Genomic DNA, 19,832 nt, shown 5'->3' on the forward strand with positions numbered 1-19,832 from the left:
GTCCCATATAAAGTGGAGGAAGATGGGCACAGATGTTAGCCCAGGGCCAGTCTTCCTCAGCAAAAAGAGGAGGATTGGCATGGATGTTAGCTCAGGGCTGATCTTCCTCACAAAAAAACAAAACAAAAAAAAAACCCCAACAAAATCCTTGTGTGCCTGGAAATAAACACACACCATAAAGGAGCTGACTTGACTTTAATGCATTAATTTATTCCTTCATCTAGAAAATTGAAAGCTTACTTTGTGACAGGTGATAGCTAGAATCCAGGAGTACACAACATATAACATATTAAAAATGGGCCCTGTCATGGGCCCATAAACTTGTATAATCCAGAATTACTAAAATATGTAGAAACAAAAGTCTTTCAACATGAACTTGCATTTTTGTATATCTACAAAATTTTATTTTAAAATTGTATTTTAATTCAAGCTAGTTATCTGTGCCATGGTATTATATTTTATTTTATCTCATAGTATTGTACCAGTGTTAATTTCTTTTTTATTGTGGAAAGAACGCTTAACATGATATCTAGCCTCTTAACAAATTTTTAAGTGTACAGTATATTATTGTTGACTGTGGGTACAATATTGAACAGCAGATCTCTAGAGCTTATTCATTTTGCTTGACTGAAACTTTTTGCCCATTGATTAGCAATTCCTCATTTCCTCCTCACCCCAGCCCCTGGCAAGCACCATTCCACTCTTTAATTCTATGAATTTGACTCTTTTAGATTCCTCATATAAATGGAATCATGCAGTATTTGTCTTTCTGTGACTGGCTTATTTCACTTAACATAATGTACCATGGCCTTTTAAATGTAGTCCAAAATATAGAGGATTTATTATATGTTTCATTTGGTTGGCAAATGCTGTTTTTTCAAAGCTTGAAGAACAAAAAATCCCTTAAAATAGTCTCAGAGATATGGGTGCTTCATAGAGTTAAAAAATTTTTAGGACGTTATGTGCTTTAGAAATTTGTTTTTGACTCTGCCCAAAATAACTTTTTGCATCATTTTGTTCTGGTTTTATAAAGATTTATAAAATTTTAAAAATTATTAAAGTAATGGGTGCTCATAGATAAAAATTCAAACTGTTATGTTTCTTATTTATTTTCGAAAGTGATTATGCATACACAGATATATATAAATTGTTTGCAAATTGTTTTGCTTAGTGTATTTTGTACATCTTTCCATATTAGTACATGTGGATATAACTTATTTGATTTTACATGTGTATATATATATGTGTGTATATGTGTGTGTATGTGTTTATATATATCTTATTGCATTTGTGAGAGTATATCTATAGGATAAATAGGATTATTGGGTCAAACATTGTTTGAAATATTTAAAAGTTTCACTTTCTTTTGCTTTATTGTGTTTACTTTGAAAAGAGATATATAGTAAGAAAAATGATTTAAAAAAAAATCAGGTGAAGATTTAAACCATAAATGTTGGATCTGTTTTTGGACTCTGTTCTGTTCCATTGCTCTTTATGTCTATCCTTACCCCAGTACTGTACTGTCTTGATTACTGTAGTTTCATGGTACATCTTGGAATTGGATAGTGTGAGTCCTTGAACTTTCCTCTTTTTTTTTCCCAAACTGCTCTAGGTTCTTTGCTTTTTTTATATGAGTTTTAGAATCAGTTTGTCAAGTGGGATTGCATGGAATGTGTAGATCAATTTGGAGAGAACTGACATCTTAACAATGTTGAGTCTTCCAATGCATGATTATGACATATTGTTTCAGTTAAGTCTTTGATTTTTCTCATGAAAATTTTGTGAGAACAAATTCTGCACGTATTTTGTTAGATTTACTTTAAGAATTTCATGTTTTTTAATGCCATTTATTGTAAATTGGTGCTTTTAAAAAAATTTCAGTTTCCAGCGGCTGGCCCAGTGGTGTAGTGGTTAAGTTGACACTCTCCTCTTCGGTAGCCCAGGGTTCACAGGTTCAGGTCCCAGGCGCGGACCTACGCACTCTTCATCAAGCCATGCTGTCGTGGCACCTCACATACAAAATAGAGGAGGATGGGCATGGATGTTAGCTCAGGGCCAATCTTCCTCACCAAAAAAAAAAAAAATTTCAGTTTCCAATTGCTCATTGCAAATATATGGAAATACAGTTGATTTTTGTATATCGACCTTGTTTCTTGCTGGCTTGCTCAATTCAGTTACTGGTTATAGCAGCTTTATGTATGTAGATTCTTTGGGATTTCCTATGTAGATAATAACATCATTGGTAAATAAAGACCATTTTCTTCCTTTTCAATCTGTATCCTTTTATATCTTTTTCTTATCTTTATATCACTGTCAAGGACTCGAGTACAATGTTGAAGCGGTGAAGTGGGCATCCTTGCTTTGTTCCTGGTATCAGGGGCGAAGCATTTCATCTTTCATACGTAAGTGTGATAATAGCTGTAGGTTTTTCATAGATGCCTCTCATCAGGTTGAGGAAATTCTCATTCCTAGTTTTTTCTGCAAGTTCTTATCAAGGAGGGGTATTAGTACACCTTGATTCCTGGCCCAGAGAAACCATGAGATAATAAATGTTTGTTAATTTTTAAGGAAAAAGAATAAGTATTGGATTTTATCAAATGCTTTTTCTGCATCTATTGAAATAATCATATGGGGTTTTTTTTAATTTTGTTGAAATAATTAATTGTATTAATGGATGTTCTGAGTAGCTCTAGTGAAGTATATTTGACATACAATAAACTGTACGTATTTAAAGGGTACTAATGGTTAAGTTTTGACGTATATGTACAGTTGTGACGCCATGGCCACAATCAATATAATGAATATATCCATCTCCCCTAAAAGTTTTCTTGGGCCCCTTTGTAATCCCTCTCTCTGGACTTCCTCCCCTAAGCCTTGTCCCTTGGCTTCTTCCTACCTGTCTTTTGTCACGGTAGATTAGTTTCCATTTTTTAGAATTCCATATAAATGGAATCATACAATGGAAACATACCTTGTCCCTTGGCTTCTTCTTACCTGTCTTTTGTTACTGTAGATTAGTTTGCATTTTTTAGAATTCCGTATAAATGGAATCATACTCTTTTTTTTTTTTTTTTTTTTTTGTGAGGAAGATCAGCCCTGAGCTAACATCTGTGCTAATCCTCCCCTTTTTGCTGAGGAAGACCGGCTCTGAGCTAACATCTATTGCCAATCCTCCTCCTTTTTTTTTTCCTCCCCAAAGCCCCAGTAGATAGTTGTATGTCGTAGTTGCACATCCTTCTAGTTGCTGTATGTGGGACACGGCCTCAGCATGGCCGGAGAAGTGGTGTGTCGGTGCGCGCCCGGGATTCGAACCCGGGCCGCCAGCAGCGGAGCACGCGCACTTAACCGCTAAGCCACGGGGCCGGCCCGGATCATACTCTTTTTTATCTAACTTCTTTCACTTGGCATAATTATTTTGAGATTCATCTATGTTGTGTTTGTAAGTTGAACCAATCTCTTGAAGTTTCCGTTATAGTCATGCATCGCATAACGACATTTCAGTCAACAATGGACCTCATATACGATGGTGGCCCCATAGGATTAGTACCATATAGCCTAGGTATATAGTAGGCTATACCATCTAGGCCTGTGTAAGTACACTCTATGATGTTCCCACAGTGACAAAATTGTCTAAAGACGCATTTTTCAGACATATTCCCATCATTAAGCAACGCATGACTGTAATCGTGATTGTCAGACGCTTTGACCACTTGCAATGATGGTTGGGAGCAAGTTCTTCATCTTTCTTCTGGCCTTTTTTTCCCCCCCCAATACCTTGTTATTTTACAGGAGTTTTAAGATTCACAAGAAGTTGCAAGAAGAGTACAGAGCTCCTGTGTACCCTTCATCCAGCTTCCCCCAGTGTTAATACCTTATGTAATGACGGTGCATTTCAAAACCAGGAGATTGACGTTAACACAGTACTGTCAGCTCTGGTACAGATCTTATTTGAATTTTGTCAGTTTTTACATGCACTTTTGCTTAAAAGATTCAGCAATGCTGTAGGATGATTCTGTTTCTCCATTCTCTTTCATGCTCATCTTGTGCTTCCTTTACTCCTTCATGTTGCTAACTAATATTGATGTACTGAGCTTTCTTCGGGTTTTGTCCATAAGGAAATATATATATATTTCTAGTTTTGTGATATTCTGTAGTGTGTCATGTATCTTAAGGAGTGCCACCAAATTCTCAAGATAGAATGAAAGTACAGTATTACTATAGTGTTCTGGGTGTGTTCTTCAGTGTTATCTTCTAATCTACTAATTCACCCCTTCAACTGTGTATAGAGTTTATCTTGTCTTTTGTATTTTTATATCTGTAGTTTTATTTTATTTCTAATATTTTTAATTGGCTATCTTATCAATATCTACGTGATCTTATTTAATTTTTTTTCCTACTTTTCTTAATATTTAGGCTTTTATTGGCAGTTATGCCTTTAGTTTATGTTTTTAGACATTCTCAACATATTTATTGTAACATCTCTGGGACAGTTCTATAAAATTTATTTGGAGTGAGGTAAATTCATTTCAGTGTTTTTTTTTTTTTTTTTTGGTGAGGAAGATCAGCCGTGAGCTAACATCCATGCCAATCCTCCTCTTTTTGCTGAAGAAGACTGGCCCTGGGCTAACATCCGTGCCCATCTTCCTCCACTTTATATGGGATGCCGCCACAACATGGCCTGACAAGCGGTGTATCGGTGCGCACCCGGGATCCGAACTGGTGAACCCCGGGCCGCCACAGCGGAGCATGTGCACTTAACCACTTGTGCCACCAGGCCGGCCCCCAGTGTTGATTTTTTAACGTTAGATTTCTTGATGTTTTTTATAATATTGGTTTGTAGGTGCCTTTGGAGTAGATGTTTTGTTTGTCCTCCCTCGTCTTTGCCCCCCTTGCTTTCTCCCATTTCCTCTACCCGCCCTTGTTTCCCCTGCCACCGCCGCCACCTCCTTTCCTCACGCCCCACTCCTCTCTCTGCCTGAAAATTTTAAATGTTAAGATAGTCTCCCTCACGCTCTCCAGGCTGGCCTTGGAGATCCAGGTCTCTTAGTGGTTCACAGTTACCGTGCTGCTGTGTAGTTTTGGGGCTGTGAGAAGAGTCTGTAGAAGGCTTGGCTTAGCTGTGTCTCTAGACTGTGTCTTTGTTCTGTTGTAGCCTTAGGCAACATTGGCCTAAGGGCTTCCTTTCAGGCTCTTGGTAAGGTCAACCATCCTTAAACGAGGAGCCTGGCTCAGATTCCCTGAGGTGAAGGGCTTTTGGTTTCCTCTACTCTTCAGAACTGAGCTTTTTCAGGCCCAGAGCCCATCAAGTCTGTTTTTTTGTTTCCTACTATTTTGTGTTCTATTTTTGCTCAGTGGGATTTATTTTATATTGAATCCCACTTATGCTTTTTTTTTTTCTCTTTTTATATTTTGTTGATATGTTTGAAGTAGAGAAAGTTTTTGGATTATCAGTGGGCAGATTCATCTTCACCCAGAAGACATCTCTATAAATTCTCTTTTGTTTTAAATTTCTTTTTCTTGACAGTCTATTCCTGTCTTATGAGTGTTCATACATGTTCCTATTACAACTTGAGATTTTTAAGTTTCCTCCTCTTTCCCACAGTAACACTTTTACTAAGGTACATTTCCTGTGAATGTTTGGTTTTCACTTTATTTTGAATAGGGTGAATCTTTTCATATATTTGGTGATTTTTCTCTTCTTATCCTTTAAGTTTGAAGGTCTCTTTTGGTTTTGGTAGCTCCGATAGGCTCCTTTACAGATTCTGTAAGTCATCATATGAGTTTTTCCCCCAGTCCTAGTAAAAGAAGCAAGAAAAAAATTTTCGGTTTATTAAATTTTCTTCAGTGGTGTAGAAGGCAGTAAGTGCTTTGTGTATGGTTGAGATGGGGCTATAGGCAGAGACATGGTGGAGACAGTTTCTCCTTGGTTCAGGAATGATTTCCTTCCTGTGTATCTGCTTGGGAAGCCATAAGCTGTCCCTCCCTACCTGCCCCCTGGCTGATGAGGATCTCTGAAGGATTTCTCTTTCCCCTTCCAGTCTTCTACTTCACTGCCCTTCCTTGATATCTACAGCACAAGTGTAGTGTCATGCAATTTCTGCCTTTCGTGGATTCCAGCTGTGGAGGCCCAAATAGGGTTGGAATTTGTGTCCCTCTTGGTTTCTGTCCTGATCTCTGATCTAGCAGGTGGTCACTATCCACCACATGCAGAAAGGGAAGCCCATCAGGGGAGTAAATGAAAGTGTTCTCAACATCATACTGCTTTTGGCTACTTCTTAGCAGGAGTGAATAACTGAAATGAGGGTTCCTGTTACAGGCTAGATTCACTACTCGTTCAGATAACTTTTTAGCACCAGGGACTCACAGTAGTGCATTACTAGGATGAATGTTTATCATGAGATAATTAGGAATAATGCTTAAAGTACTGGACTCAAGAATCAAAGACCTGGATTTATGTCAGTGGCATTTAGCCTGTTCTTCAGTTTTCTCAAGTGTAAAATGGAGTTCATATTAATTACGAATTCCTTAATAGCACTGTTATGTATATCAAATGAGAGAGGTTGTGTATATTGTAATGAGACTGTTGTAAACTTGTCTTGTACTACCATAAGATATTCTTATTATTTTGTATTATTTTGATAAAATTCTTTCTTCATCTTAGATCAGAGCACTTTATAAATTCAGTACTTATTGCATTTAAGGCAAAAGTATTAATTTTAGCATTGGAGTTTATTGCAGAAAATGTTACCTTTTTTTTTTTTTTTTTTTTTGGTGAGGAAGATTCACCCTGAGCTAACATCTGTGCCAGTCTTCCTCTATTCTGTATGTGGGATGCCACCACAGCATGGCTTGATGAGTGGTGCGTAGATCGTGCCTGGGATCCGAACCTGTGAATGCTGGGCCACCAAAGTGGAGTGTGTGGAGGGGCCGGCCCTGTGGCATAGTGGATAAGCGTGCGTGCTCCACTGCTGGCAGCCCGGGTTCAGATCCCCGGGTGCGCACCGACGTACCGCTTGTCAAGCCATGCTGTGGCGGCGTCCCACATAAAGTGGAGGAAGATGGGCACAGATGTTAGTCCAAGGCCAGTCTTCCTCAGCAAAAAGAGGAGGATTGGCATGGATGTTAGCTCAGGGCTGATCTTCCTCACAAAAAAAAAAAATGTGGGTGTGAACTTAACCACTACACCACCGGGCCAGCCCCGAAAATTTTACTTTTTAAAATTACTGAAATCAGCTAAATAGTTGCTGTGTCAGTGTCTTCATGAATAGCACCTGATCCTTTTATTTAATTAATACACAATAGGAAATCTAATTGTCAAATCCTTAAAATAAATACATTCACACAGATATTAGTTTATAGTTCTTTATTTTAGTATAATCTGCTTCTCTTCTTTTGGTTATTTAAGGTAGGAAGATAATAGATCACAGTGGCTGGAGTTTGAATACTGTGTTTCTGCTTACTGTGTGACCTTGCAAATTATTTAAATAATCCCTTTGAGCCCAAATTTATAAGCTGGAGAAGAAAGTAGGTTCCAAGCTTGTTTGAGGATTATGTGACTTAACATATGTCCTGTGCTTGGCATGTAATAGTTGCTTAATAAATGATAGCCATGTTGTTCTCAGTGCACTTAAGATCTCATTGTAATTGGAACAATCACATTTTGTCTTTCCACTTAGTAGAAGGACTAAATTGAATCTTTGACTATATGTTATTTCAAAGTGATTTTAAATAATGGTAATATATTGATGAAATGATTGTTGTTTTTTTTTCCTGTTTTATTTTTAAATTATAGGGCCCCTCGATTTAAAAGTTTCCAACAACAGGACAGTCAGGAGCTTCTGCATTATCTGCTGGATGCTGTGAGGACAGAAGAAACAAAGGTCAGATTTCTTTTTGTTTGTCGTGTATTCTCTTTAAGAGGAGGGTTCAAAACTGAAGGAATTAATTCTACTGTAATATTAATGTACAGTTGAGAAGTAATTTGATTTTTTTCCTAACTATTCTATTTATTCTTCCCTTTTTTTTTTTTACCTCTTCCATAAGATTTTTTTTTTTTCACCCTTTCGCAACCCTATTATTCTTAATTAGTTAATACTCTTTGGATATAAATAAATCAATTCAAACTAGCTTAAATAAAGAAAAGGGAATCTAAGAATCAAGGTGAAGAGGAGTATGGCTGGGCATATAGGGACAGGAAGGTTCTCAGAAATCCAGAAAATATTCTCCTTATACCCTTAGTTTCTCTGGCTCTGCAGATTTTCTATATTCAGCTCTCTGCAGACTGAGTAGTTTCTCTGCTTCTCTGTCTGAATGGTAGCACATGACCACCATAGTTTGCACGTTGCGGTTCTGCATATATAAAAACGAAACTGGCTGTTTGTCAATCCCAACTCTAAATTCCCAAAAGAGAGAAATTTCATTTTCTCATATTGGATTAGAATCCACTTGGGGGTCAGTCACTTGTGGCTAAGGGAGTGGGGTCCCAGCCTCTTGGACTAGGGAATGTTTCTGAGAAAAGAAGGAATGGCTCATGGACTGGATAGATTCCCCAAACCTTGTAATCCTATCCCTTGACTGTTTGTTGACTTCAACTTTTTGGGTTGGGTCCTATGCAAATAGGGTACAATTTTTCAGAGAAAATGCAAGATATTAAAGATGTCAAATACACAGCGCATATCCTCCATTTTCCCCCTTTCACTCAAAGCAGACATTGCTAATCATTCATAACAGTTCTTCTGAGTGTGGATTCAGCCTCAGAATCATTCTCAATATAGCACCGTGGTCAGCCCCTGTCAATCATAATTATTATAATAGGTGAAATCCTGTTTTCTGTTCACGGTGATAGTTCTTTATCTATATGTTAACATGTAGCAAAGCAACCGAGTGAAAATGGTGTGCTCATATGCTTCTGGTAGGTGTTATTGTGTTCCTAGGCAGGGTAGACCCTCCCACCCCCTTCTTTTTAATCCTACTTTGAATTGTAACATCATAGTGTTTCTTTACTCCCATTGGCCAGTTTTCAGTGATGAGAGTTAGGCTTCTAATATTTTCTTATAAATTATCTTAAAGAATGAATTCATCACTCCACTCCCTCTTGCTACCAAACAGTGTATATTATAATCTCTTCCTTAAGTGGCTATTTATTGACTTGCATATTAAATTAGTTGAATTCAACTTTTGAAGATGTCATTTCCTTTTTGCCATCTCTACTTTTGTGTATTTTGATTATGAACCCTACCACCTTCTCTCTAGATTTATGTCTTTGTTACCTCTCTTAGATTGTGAGCTCCTCTAGGAATGGTACTATGTATTATCTCTGTATCCCATGGGCCTTGCACATAGTAGGTGCTCAGTGAATGCTTATTGAATAAGTTGTCTGTGCTTAACCTTTATTTTTTTTATTTTGATTTTTTAATTTTATTTATTTATTTATTTTTCCCCCAAAGCCTCAGTGGATAGTTGTATGTCATAGTTGCACATCCTTTTAGTTGCCGTATGTGGGACGCGGCCTCAGCATGGCCGGAGAAGCGGTGCGTCGGCGTGCGCCTGGGATCTGAACCCGGGCCGGCAGTAGCAGAGCGCGCGCACTTAACCTCTAAGCCATGGGGCCGGCCCTGTGCTTAACCTTTAGATGGGTAATTTCTGTTGAGGATTTGACTTGGGAAGAAAACAAAATAAAGTCTTTTAAGTAAGTTACACTAATTAGTTTTGTGGGGATTTGCAGTTATTTTGAATATGTTACAATTTGAACAACCAACTGATAAATTGACAGGATAATACTATATTATGTTTTACCTATAATTAGTTTTAAAAAATCAATTAAGAGATTTATAATTAAGTTTTTGGGATATTAGCACAATCCCCTTGAGCTAATATTTGATCACATTTTCTTAGATTTAGAAACTGATACTGAGAATGGAGATTCAAATTTAAGTTTTTCTGACTACCAAGCTAATGATCTTTCTAATTGTATGCCATATTGCTTATTAAAGTTTAGTTTTAATGCTTGGCCATCAGTCACCAGTATAAATAATATTTTTTAAGCTTTCTATTTAAAATTTAGCGGTAATTATTTCATTATTTAAAAAGTATTAAATCTGATTCAGTAATTATGATACTCTTGTTGAGGGGGTCGATACAAGGTTGCAAGGTGGAGAGAGATGCTCAGTCTTTGCATTATGATTAGTAAAAGCATTTCGACGCTTCTGAGCGTACGGATGATATCGGAGTTACTTGAAGATTAATTCAGGCTATCAATTGCTAGAATGATTTTTTTCCTCTATGATTTGCAGGAATATGTTTACTGTGTGGTGGTCACATATCATTGTTAATGGAATTAAAAACTACCCCTTTATGTTGTGTTTCTCTGTTGGTATTACAAATGAAACAATAAAATCTATCCCTCTCATTTTTTTTATTTCACTTCTATTAGTTAATGACATTCTTTGTTACAATTAAATTATTGTTTTGTCAGAATGGTGCATTGGGAGTCACAGTATCTTAAAAGCTCAGGCAGTATAGCAGGAAGCATTGGCTTTTGAAAGCTCTTATCTTTCTCTATTTGAGGGTTTAAGATGGTGTAGCAAAATTAAAATGTCAAGTCTGTGGACCTATTCAGTCTCGTAAGCAAAGACAGTCGTGCCGGTCAGTTACAGTGAGTAGCCAAGCAGGAACTGCATTGTCTGGCCTGGGAACTCCACAGCTGTTAATCGTGCTGCTGTTGTAGTGGGTCACCGCCATGTGTTTTCTGATTGCATAAAGGCTGGAGTGTTATGTCTACTACCAGAGTCTTTCAGTAATGATTAAAAACTACTGACCTCCTTTCATATTGTTTCATTAAAGTCTTTTTCTTATGACTATAAAATTGAGGACTATAACATGCTCTTGCTGAATAGAGCACTAAAGGGATCATTTGTGCAAAAATTGTAAATTTTTGTATGCAAAATAAATAAAATCAAATGTACTTTACAAATTTCTTTCATAGGCAATCTTTTCAACTTACAAATATGTGCTTCTTCACTTTTTTCTTTTAATTTGAGCTATCACTAAATTAATGCTATTCCATTTTTATTATATTCTCAAAGATATATCACTTTAATACATTATTGGATAGAATTATTTTAAAGGCAGAATATCTCAGCTAACTTAAACTATGAGTTTTTTGCATCTTAGGTTTGAAAGAAATTTAGGATGGAGATTTGAAATAGTCAAACCTTCATACTGCTTGTTGATTAATGTGCTGCAGTTGTTAGCAGCTCCCTGACTAAAGTCCATCTTTTTTTTTTTAAATGGTTCAAAGCACAACTCTTTTTTTTTTTTAAAACACAACTCTTAACAATGAGAGGTTGTAGATGGATCTAAACTTGTTTTTTTAACTCAACTTGATGAATTACCTATTAATTAACTCTTTAACAGTTTAAAGCAGACAATATAAATTTGTGGCTAGGATGCAATAAAAAGCAAAAATCTAATAGTTTAAAAGTTAACTTCGTTTTTGCTCTTTTTTAATACTGTGATATCATAGCTTACATTTTAGAATATAGTAAAGGCTCATTAAATCATATCGAAAGTCGTGTCTGAGTTAGTAAAATGTTCACGTTGTAGAATAAATTTACAGATTTCTAAGTTGAGTTAGAGGTCTTCATCTTTAGTAGCTAGAGAGGCTTTTTTGCAGTTATAGTAAATGTTTATGGGTAAACATTGGTATTTATTGGAATTTTTCATTTAAGTCCATTAAATATTTCTCCTGCATGGAATTCACACCATTCTAATTTGCTTATTTTAGTTCAATAAATTCTTTTTTCAAGGTGTTAAGGTCAACTTTAGCTTAGTATCTGAATTATATGAGTTTTCAAATTTTTTGAGTCTGAATTGGAGATTATTTCAATATTTAATAGTTTCTGGGACACATTTTTTTATTTTGATTTCCTTTGCATGTAAGTGTATTTCAGAACAGTATGACATGGTGTGGATTGCTGTATGTTTACTTTTATACCCTACTTTGTATATATTTAAGCTTTTGAATCTTGCATTAGCTTTCAAAATACACTTGAAGAGAATAGTGAGTAGTTCTAGGAAATATAATGTGCTGATCATAGACCGGTTAATAAATGAAACTCAGTTTCACAATTATTGGGGGAGGGTGATTATGAATCATATCGTACGTACAAAGAATGTGTATAAATATACAGGCAGTTTAAAGCATAATATAAAGAAAAATCACTTCACTAGCACTCCTCCCTACCACCACCTCAGAGTTAAAAAAATAAAATATTGTTAATACCGTAGAAGCTACTTGTTGCTTTTTTTCCCAAACACTTCTTCCTCATCAGAGGTAACCACTATTTTGACTTTTACAAAAATCATCTCATTGCTTTTTCTTATAATTTTGAGAGCTACCTATGTATACTTAAACAATATATTGTTTAGTTTTGCAAAACTGGATAGCAAGCACAAACCTATTGCCGTTGTTGGATGAAGGATCCCAAAAGAAGATGGGTTGAGAGAATCTCTGGAACACAGTCTGGCTTTGGCTTCCCAGAGTTTACAGTAGCTCTTACTGGGGAAGTTAGTGGGCAAGATCGTGAATGTGTTCTGAGCCAGGCATGTCCAAGTCAAAACAACTGGCAGAGGTGTAGACCAGGTACTAGCTCTGTGGTCCAAAAAAGTTAGAGGCTCCTGTGTGTTTTCTGCTTCTGAGTTCATCATGGCCCACCTCATAGCTCTCAGGGTAGGTCAAAGCAGAACAGTTCTAGGGGATAATGTGTATCCTCTGCTGACCCAGGCAGCAGGGCGTGGAGGAGAGAATAAGGACATTAGCAGCTCATTCCCCATATAATCTGTTCTCAGATTAAAATGGCAGTGGGCTCTTTGTGTTGACCGTATGTCTATCTCATAAGTCTCACTGCTCCAATCTGGATTGGTTGCCTCCCACGTTTGATGCACAGGCATCATTCTGGAATTCCTCCTAACTGTGCTCCTGGGAGTTCCCTTGGCCTCTCTTATGTGTTGGCCCTGCTGTTGCCTGTAAACCACGTTGTCTTTCTTGGTTTATGCTCTCTTTGATGGTGTGTGTATGTATGTATAATTTTTTTTCCTTTCTTTATTCAAAAGGTGGCATATACTATATGTATACCTTTCTGCAGTTTGTCTTTTTTCACTTAACATATCATAGCAATCTTTCCATATCAGCAGATAGGAAGCTTCCTTATTTTGTTTTTTAGCTGAACATTTTTAACCAATTTCTTGTTGATTATCCCTTATATGTTATTTCCAGTGTTTTTTCTTTTAAGAACAATGCTATGATGAATAATGTATATATGTTATTTTGCATGTGTATAAGTATATCTATATAAATACAGAAATGAGATTGCTGAATCAAATGGTATATGCCTTTGTAATTTTGATAGATATTACCAAATTGTCCTCCATAGGCATGCAATTTTCACTTCTGTCAGCAACATACCAGATACAGAGTCTGTTTTCCCACAGCCTCACCAAAAAATTGTTTTGTCAAACTTTTAAATTTTTGCCAATTGGATAGGTAGACAAATGGTATCTCAGGGTAGTTTTAGTGTACATTTCTCTCTTTTTGAATGACAGTAATATTTTTTCATCTCTTCTTATTTTTTGCCCTTTTTTTTTTTTACTGGGTTTTGATCCTTTGCTGATTTCTAAAAGCTTTTTATGTACTAGGGAGAGAAAATGTTTCCAAGTTTGTCATTTGTGTTTTGATTTTGCTTATAATGTGGCAGTGGTTTTTTTAATATATAAATAAAGGTTAAAAAATTCTTTTTTTTCCCCCCTTTTTCTCCCCAAAGCCCCAGTAGAGAGTTGTATGTCCTAGTTGCACATCCTTCTAGTTGCTGTATGTGGGACGCCGCCTCAGCATGGCCTGACAAACGGCACGTCGATGGGCGCCCGGGATCTGAACCCGGGCTGCCAGTAGCAGAGCGCGCACACTTAACTGCTAAGCTATGGGCCCGGCCCCCAAATTTTTGGTTTTGAACTTAACAATCTTTTTTTTTTTTTTATGGCTTCTGGATATTGAATCATAGTTAAAAAGGCATTCCCACTCCAAGGTTATAAAAGAATTTCCTCATGTTTTCTTCTAGTACTTTTATGATTCATTTTTATTTATTTATTTATTTTTTGTTGTAATAATTTTATTTATTTTTTTCCCCCAAAGCCCCAGTAGATAGTTGTATGTCATAGCTGCACGTCCTTCTAGTTGCTGTATGTGGGACTTGGCCTCAACATGGCCGGAGAAGCAGTGCGTCGGTGCGCGCCCGGGATCCGAACCCAGGCCGCCAGCAGCGGAGCTCGCTCACTTAACCGCTAAGCCATGGGGCCGGCCCTTATGATTCATTTTTAGATTTAAATCTTGATCCATTGAAATTTAAGCTGTTCCCAAGATATTTCCTTTTTTTCTCATTTGGCTGTCCTACAGTTATCTAAACTGTATAGTATGCTTTTCCCACTAAGTTGGTAACACCCTAATTATACTAACTTTTCATATATATTTGGGTTTTTCTCAACTTTCCCTTGGTTCTGTTTTCTTATCTGTATGAGTACTAGAATCATACTTTAAATTATGAAGGTTTTAGTGCATTTTAATAAATCTAGTAGGACCAGTCATCTCTCACTACACTTTCCCCCTGAGTTTTCATTGCTATTCTTGTTTATTTTTCCATATCTAGTTTAGAACCAATCTCCCCTTCAACCTCTCACATTGAAAAAAACTAAAAAAATCCCCAACACTTGCTATTTTTACTGGAATTATGTTAAATGCATAAATTTGAGGGGGAAGATTCATATGTTTATAATGTTAGAACCTATCCAAGAACATGGTGTGTCTTTCTATTTGATCAAGTTTTCTTTTCTGTCTTTACCAGTAGTGTCTTAAAGTTTTCCTCATTTAGATCTTACACATTTCTTAAGTTTATTCCTAGTTATTTTATTTTTTTAGTTGCTATTATAAATGGGATATTTTCTTCCATATCTTCTAACTGGTTTTTGTTTGTATGTGTGAAGGCTATTGACTTTATTATATTTATATACCCCATATTAAATTCTCTTATTACTTACAGTAGTTTTTCATTTCAGTTGGTTCTTTTGGCTTTTCCAAGTAAAAAGTCATATCATCTGCAAATAATTTTATCTCCTTTATAATTTTTATACCTCTGAGATTTATTTTTCTATTAAATACATTGACTAGAACTTTAATACAGTGGTAAATAATAGTGAATAGGAGACATCAAGGGATTTGACTTATATCTTATCATATTAAATCTGTGAATATGATGGCTTATATTAATAGATTTCCTAATATCTCTGCATTACTAGAATAAAAGCCTGTTGGTCATACTGTTCTATTCTTTTAATGTGCTACTGTATTCTGTTGCTGATATTTTATTTAAAAATTTTCATAAGTGATATTGATGTGTGTTATGTGTACTCTCTGTCAGCTTTTGGTACCAATATTATGATTCATGAAAATTGTTTGGAAGTTTCCCTTTTTCTATGCCCTGGAACATAGTTTAGTGGCATTCCTCTGTGAAATTGTTAGGGCCTGGAGCTTTTGTAAGGAGTCCTATTTAACAGCGTTCTCCCCCTCGCCCCCTCATGAAAGCTGGGAGATTTTCTGGGATTAATTACCTGGAAAATTATCTATTTTTTTCTGAATTTTCAAATGTAATTACATGAGAGTTGAGCAAAGTAGTCTCTGATTACTTAAAATGTCTTTAATTTTGTTAGTGGTTTCCCTTTTTTCTTAGGTGTGATGTTATCCTTTTCATCCTTACCTTGATTAAGATTAGCTAGTGGTTTTATTTATCCCCCACCTAAAGAATCAGCTTTTGATTCATTTATTAAATCTCTTTAGTGTCTACTTTTATCTTCATTAACTCTTTCCTTCTACTTTTGTTCACTTTTGAGATCTTTTTTCTAAATTTATAAGTTGGCTGCTTAATTCATTTATTTTTATTCTTTTCAATTGATGTAAATATTCAAGGCTGTGAATTTTTTTGTGAACAGTGGAAAATATCTTGGATTCTGATATGTAGTGTTTTTATTGTTCTCTGGGAAGCCTGCAGTTAGTTTCTCTTTGACATAATTTTTTAACAGAATTATGTATCATTTTCCCACCAGAAAGTCCAAGTCAAACAGTGGTTTCACATATGAGCCTGTGATTAAGACTACTTTAAAAAAATCTTTTGAAGGATAATTAACAAGTTTTCTCCTCACCCCGTTAAAATGTGAATTAGAGAAGATTAAATTCATCCACTAATTAGGGGCACAGTTAGTGTTAAAGATAATTTATTGGCTTAAATAAGTCTTTGTTCTTGGAGTATATAGTTTTATTTCATTCTGAAAGTTTCCTGTGAAGTTGTATCTTTCTTAAAACATACACAAAAGGTGTGGAAATATGAACCTTGTCATTTACTAAGAGCTGCTAAAGACTTTAATACATGATTATTATTGACAACTAAATTCAAATAAAATGATAATTTCTCAAGATTTGGTGTATTCTTCTTGCTGTGGACATTAATTGATATTCTGGACTTTATTTATATATGTATATAAATAAAATAATCTACATGGAGGTCATAGTGCCAGTTTAATATTGTATATTATTTTTGTATATTTTTGTATATTAAGATTTTCTTCATAGATAAGAAATTTTATATGGTCTGTTTGTTACTTTTTGTCCTGGTTAAGGAATACATCATTTTAGGAACAGAGTAGAGGAGAGGGAGGGAGAAGGAGAGAGAGAAGAAAAGAAGAAAGAAGGAGAACTTACTCTAAACCTATAAGAAAAATGAGACTAGGCTGCTTGCTTTTTGTAGACTGAGAAAAAGACTTTAAACCTAAGAGAGAACCTAAACACAGGAACTTTGATTCTTATTTGGGGGAGAATTTAGCATTATAGAATTGTTTATTCATGAAATTTCAGAACTGGAAGAAAGGACATATTCAATTTTTTAAAAATTTCAGTCATTTTATTTTACGGATTAGGGAACTGAGATCCGGTGTACTTTGCTGTTTGAAAGTCCTCATGTTTTTAAGAGGACGAGGCTGAAGTTAACTGTTACTAAACTGATTCTATTCAAAGAAACACAAAATACTGCTTTGAAAGAATTCATTCTGTGTAGATTCTTATTAAATTCTTATTAACTTTGTTTTATAGAGAATACAAGCTAGCATTCTAAAAGCATTTAATTACCCAACTATTAAAACTGCTGATGATGAAACCAGAAAAAAAGTCAAAGGTATGTTGAGTCTTTTATAACTTTCTTTTGCAAGAAAATGTTAAAAGTTTCTTTTCAGGGGAAAAAGAACTGAGCATTATGTGAACTAATTCTCTAAAGTTGTGGCCTTACACGTACCTAACTCCAGTGGCTGCAAGATAGTCTAGTGGGTCATAGAAAGAAAATGTTAGAATCCATGTGAATTTTTAAAAATAAAGCTAATATCAAATATATAGATTGACACTGATGCCCTATGTGAGGTATCCTAAGGGAGATTTGAAAGATTGTTGAAAGTAGCAACCTCACTTTCATCATATTATATCATTTTGAAGTTCACTTTCATCATGTTATATCATTTTGAAGTTGACGTGTGCTTGGATAAGTGGGTTTATGGGTATTATCTAGTTTTAACCAGACAAAATGCTTAAGTGCTCCAAAGATTCCTGCAAAGAAACCATTTATTAAAGAGAGTACTCGTAAGTCAAGCTACATGTCTACTTTACTCCTGGTGTTGACTCTTCATCAGCCAAGATATGAGGCAAAAACAATTGTCTAATCAGAGCTGATCATTTATAATTATCAATATTTAAGTGTGGGTTTATAGCCTATGTTATTAGCCATTTACCTTGTCCTAAATGTGTATTTTGGCTTGAGATATTAACTAATGGTAGTATGAAGACATTTAAAAATATTATTTGTATTCTATTTGTTCTCTTTTCTAACTTCTGTATTTTTGGAGTGTTTTATGTACATACTACATGTCTATAATTTATGAACAAATATACATCCATTGTGATTGTATATACCAAAGCTTTATATACAGTTAAGGGTTTAAGAGTTTAAAAAATGTAGATTCTCAAGTGTGCTCTTTGTTCTTTTGTTTTGAGATAGTGCCATCTAGTGCATATTTAGAGTAACTGCCCAGTCTTGCACCTTTTCCCAGTTTTGTAATCTTTCCTATTTTCAGTCCCTTGTACAATTTTTCCTAATGAAACATCTTAGTTTACCATAATTTCTAAATAGTTATCATAAATAATAAATGTTTATTGATAGATCTAGATATGTCTGCTCTGTCATGCACTGCTTCCAATAATGTTTTAAGATGATTTTAAATGTTTATATGAAATTTGAAGGGTAGATACCCAAAAAGGATAGAAGAGAAGTTTGAAAGAGGAGTGAATAGGTTTGTTAATATATTTTTTCCCTCATGGTTTACTATGGAAAATTTCAAACTTCTATTAAAGTAGAGAGAATGGTGTAATGAAGCCCCAGGTACCCATCACCCCACTGAAACTACATTTAATTCGTGGTTTATTATGTTTCATATGTTTCCTTCCAACCCCAGATTATTTTGAAGCAAATCATAAGCATAATTTCCTTTGATTTATAAATATTTCCTAAACAGAATAATTTTAACTTTTTATATAACTGAGCACTTATACATATAACTGTTATTAATTGCCATGTTAATTCTTTACACTATGCTGTGTTTTACTGCTCTGTTGTTTCCATAGTTATGGTCCTGGCATCTGTAGCATTAAAAGCATAATCTCCTTTCCCATCCCTCTCTCTACCTTTAGGTTAGGCACAGGGGCCTTAAAGGGTTTAATAGGAGGAGTTGAGGTGTGGTACGGATAGTGGTTATTGCTCTACTTATTTTACCTCTTAAGTTTAAGAACAGTTCGTTATTTCTTGAAGACTACTGTAGTTGATAGTCACATTTTCTCTACAGAATTGTAAAAGAGAAAGACATTATAACATCATGCTGTAAAATTTTTATTAAGAGTGGTAGTGGACATCTGCCTGATTCAGATTTCTTTTGAATCAACAGAAAAAAAAGCATGTTACATTGTTAGGTTGATGGTTGACTTTTTTTTTGCATTAAAAAGTATTATTTTTACAGCATACGGAAGAGAAGGTGTGAAAATGAACTTCGTAGATCAAATCTTTATTGGTGAATTAACCAGCACGGTCATGTGTGAAGAATGTGCAAATGTGGGTAACTTTAGAATTCACTTCAACATGAAATAGATTACAATCACACTGTTTTTATTGTTTCCTTTCACGTATAATCATCAGCAGTCATTTATTTTTAATTGTGACGGATGACTACATAATAGCTTTTGAAAGTCTTTTGAAAATATATCCTTCACTCCTAGGAAGTAAACATAACTTGTAATTTTTTTAAGTAAATGTGTTATTTTGTTTTTCCTCTTGACATACCTGTGAAGTTCTTTTAGCCTATTTTAATATGCTCGAATGTGTTAGCTATTTGTTTGGATTGAAATGAAAGAGAAACTTTTGTGAAGAGAGTAACTATGTTATGTAACTATGCATTGCCCTAAAATGTAATTCCCGTAGAAATAACTTAATGTAGTAATATAACGTAGGGTGATCTACCACATTTCATTTAAAGTTTACGTTTATATGACTTGTTGAAGTTTTTTTTAGTAGACAGCTCATCTTTGAATTTAGTGGTAATCTTTATTTTGCCATCTGTACTTTAATTATAACTTGAAACACATATACATTTTTATAGGTTTTCAATTGCTTCATAAGCAATATTTCTGAAAGCAGCGTATG

The 19,832-nt window shown here is 35.1% G+C and overlaps 1 protein-coding gene across 5 annotated transcripts in view; it reads left to right on the forward strand.

The window, feature by feature from the left end:
• The window catches only part of USP45 (ubiquitin specific peptidase 45), a 65,255-nt gene that overhangs the window by 31,166 nt on the left and 14,257 nt on the right, over positions 1-19,832 (forward strand). For 4 of the 5 annotated variants that reach the window (XM_058566581.1, XM_058566582.1, XM_058566580.1 and 1 more), the window contains exons 9-11: positions 7,793-7,880; positions 17,189-17,270; positions 19,153-19,244. In XM_058566581.1, the coding sequence (XP_058422564.1) occupies positions 7,793-7,880; positions 17,189-17,270; positions 19,153-19,244 (262 nt within the window). Of the gene's footprint in view, positions 1-7,792; positions 7,881-9,446; positions 9,512-17,188; positions 17,271-19,152; positions 19,245-19,832 lie in introns of those variants that run through there. The other variant, XM_058566584.1, reaches the window with a different exon arrangement.

Source organism: Diceros bicornis, chromosome 23 (assembly GCF_020826845.1).
Source record: "Diceros bicornis minor isolate mBicDic1 chromosome 23, mDicBic1.mat.cur, whole genome shotgun sequence".
In the NCBI taxonomy this organism is placed as follows: Eukaryota; Metazoa; Chordata; class Mammalia; order Perissodactyla; family Rhinocerotidae; genus Diceros; species Diceros bicornis.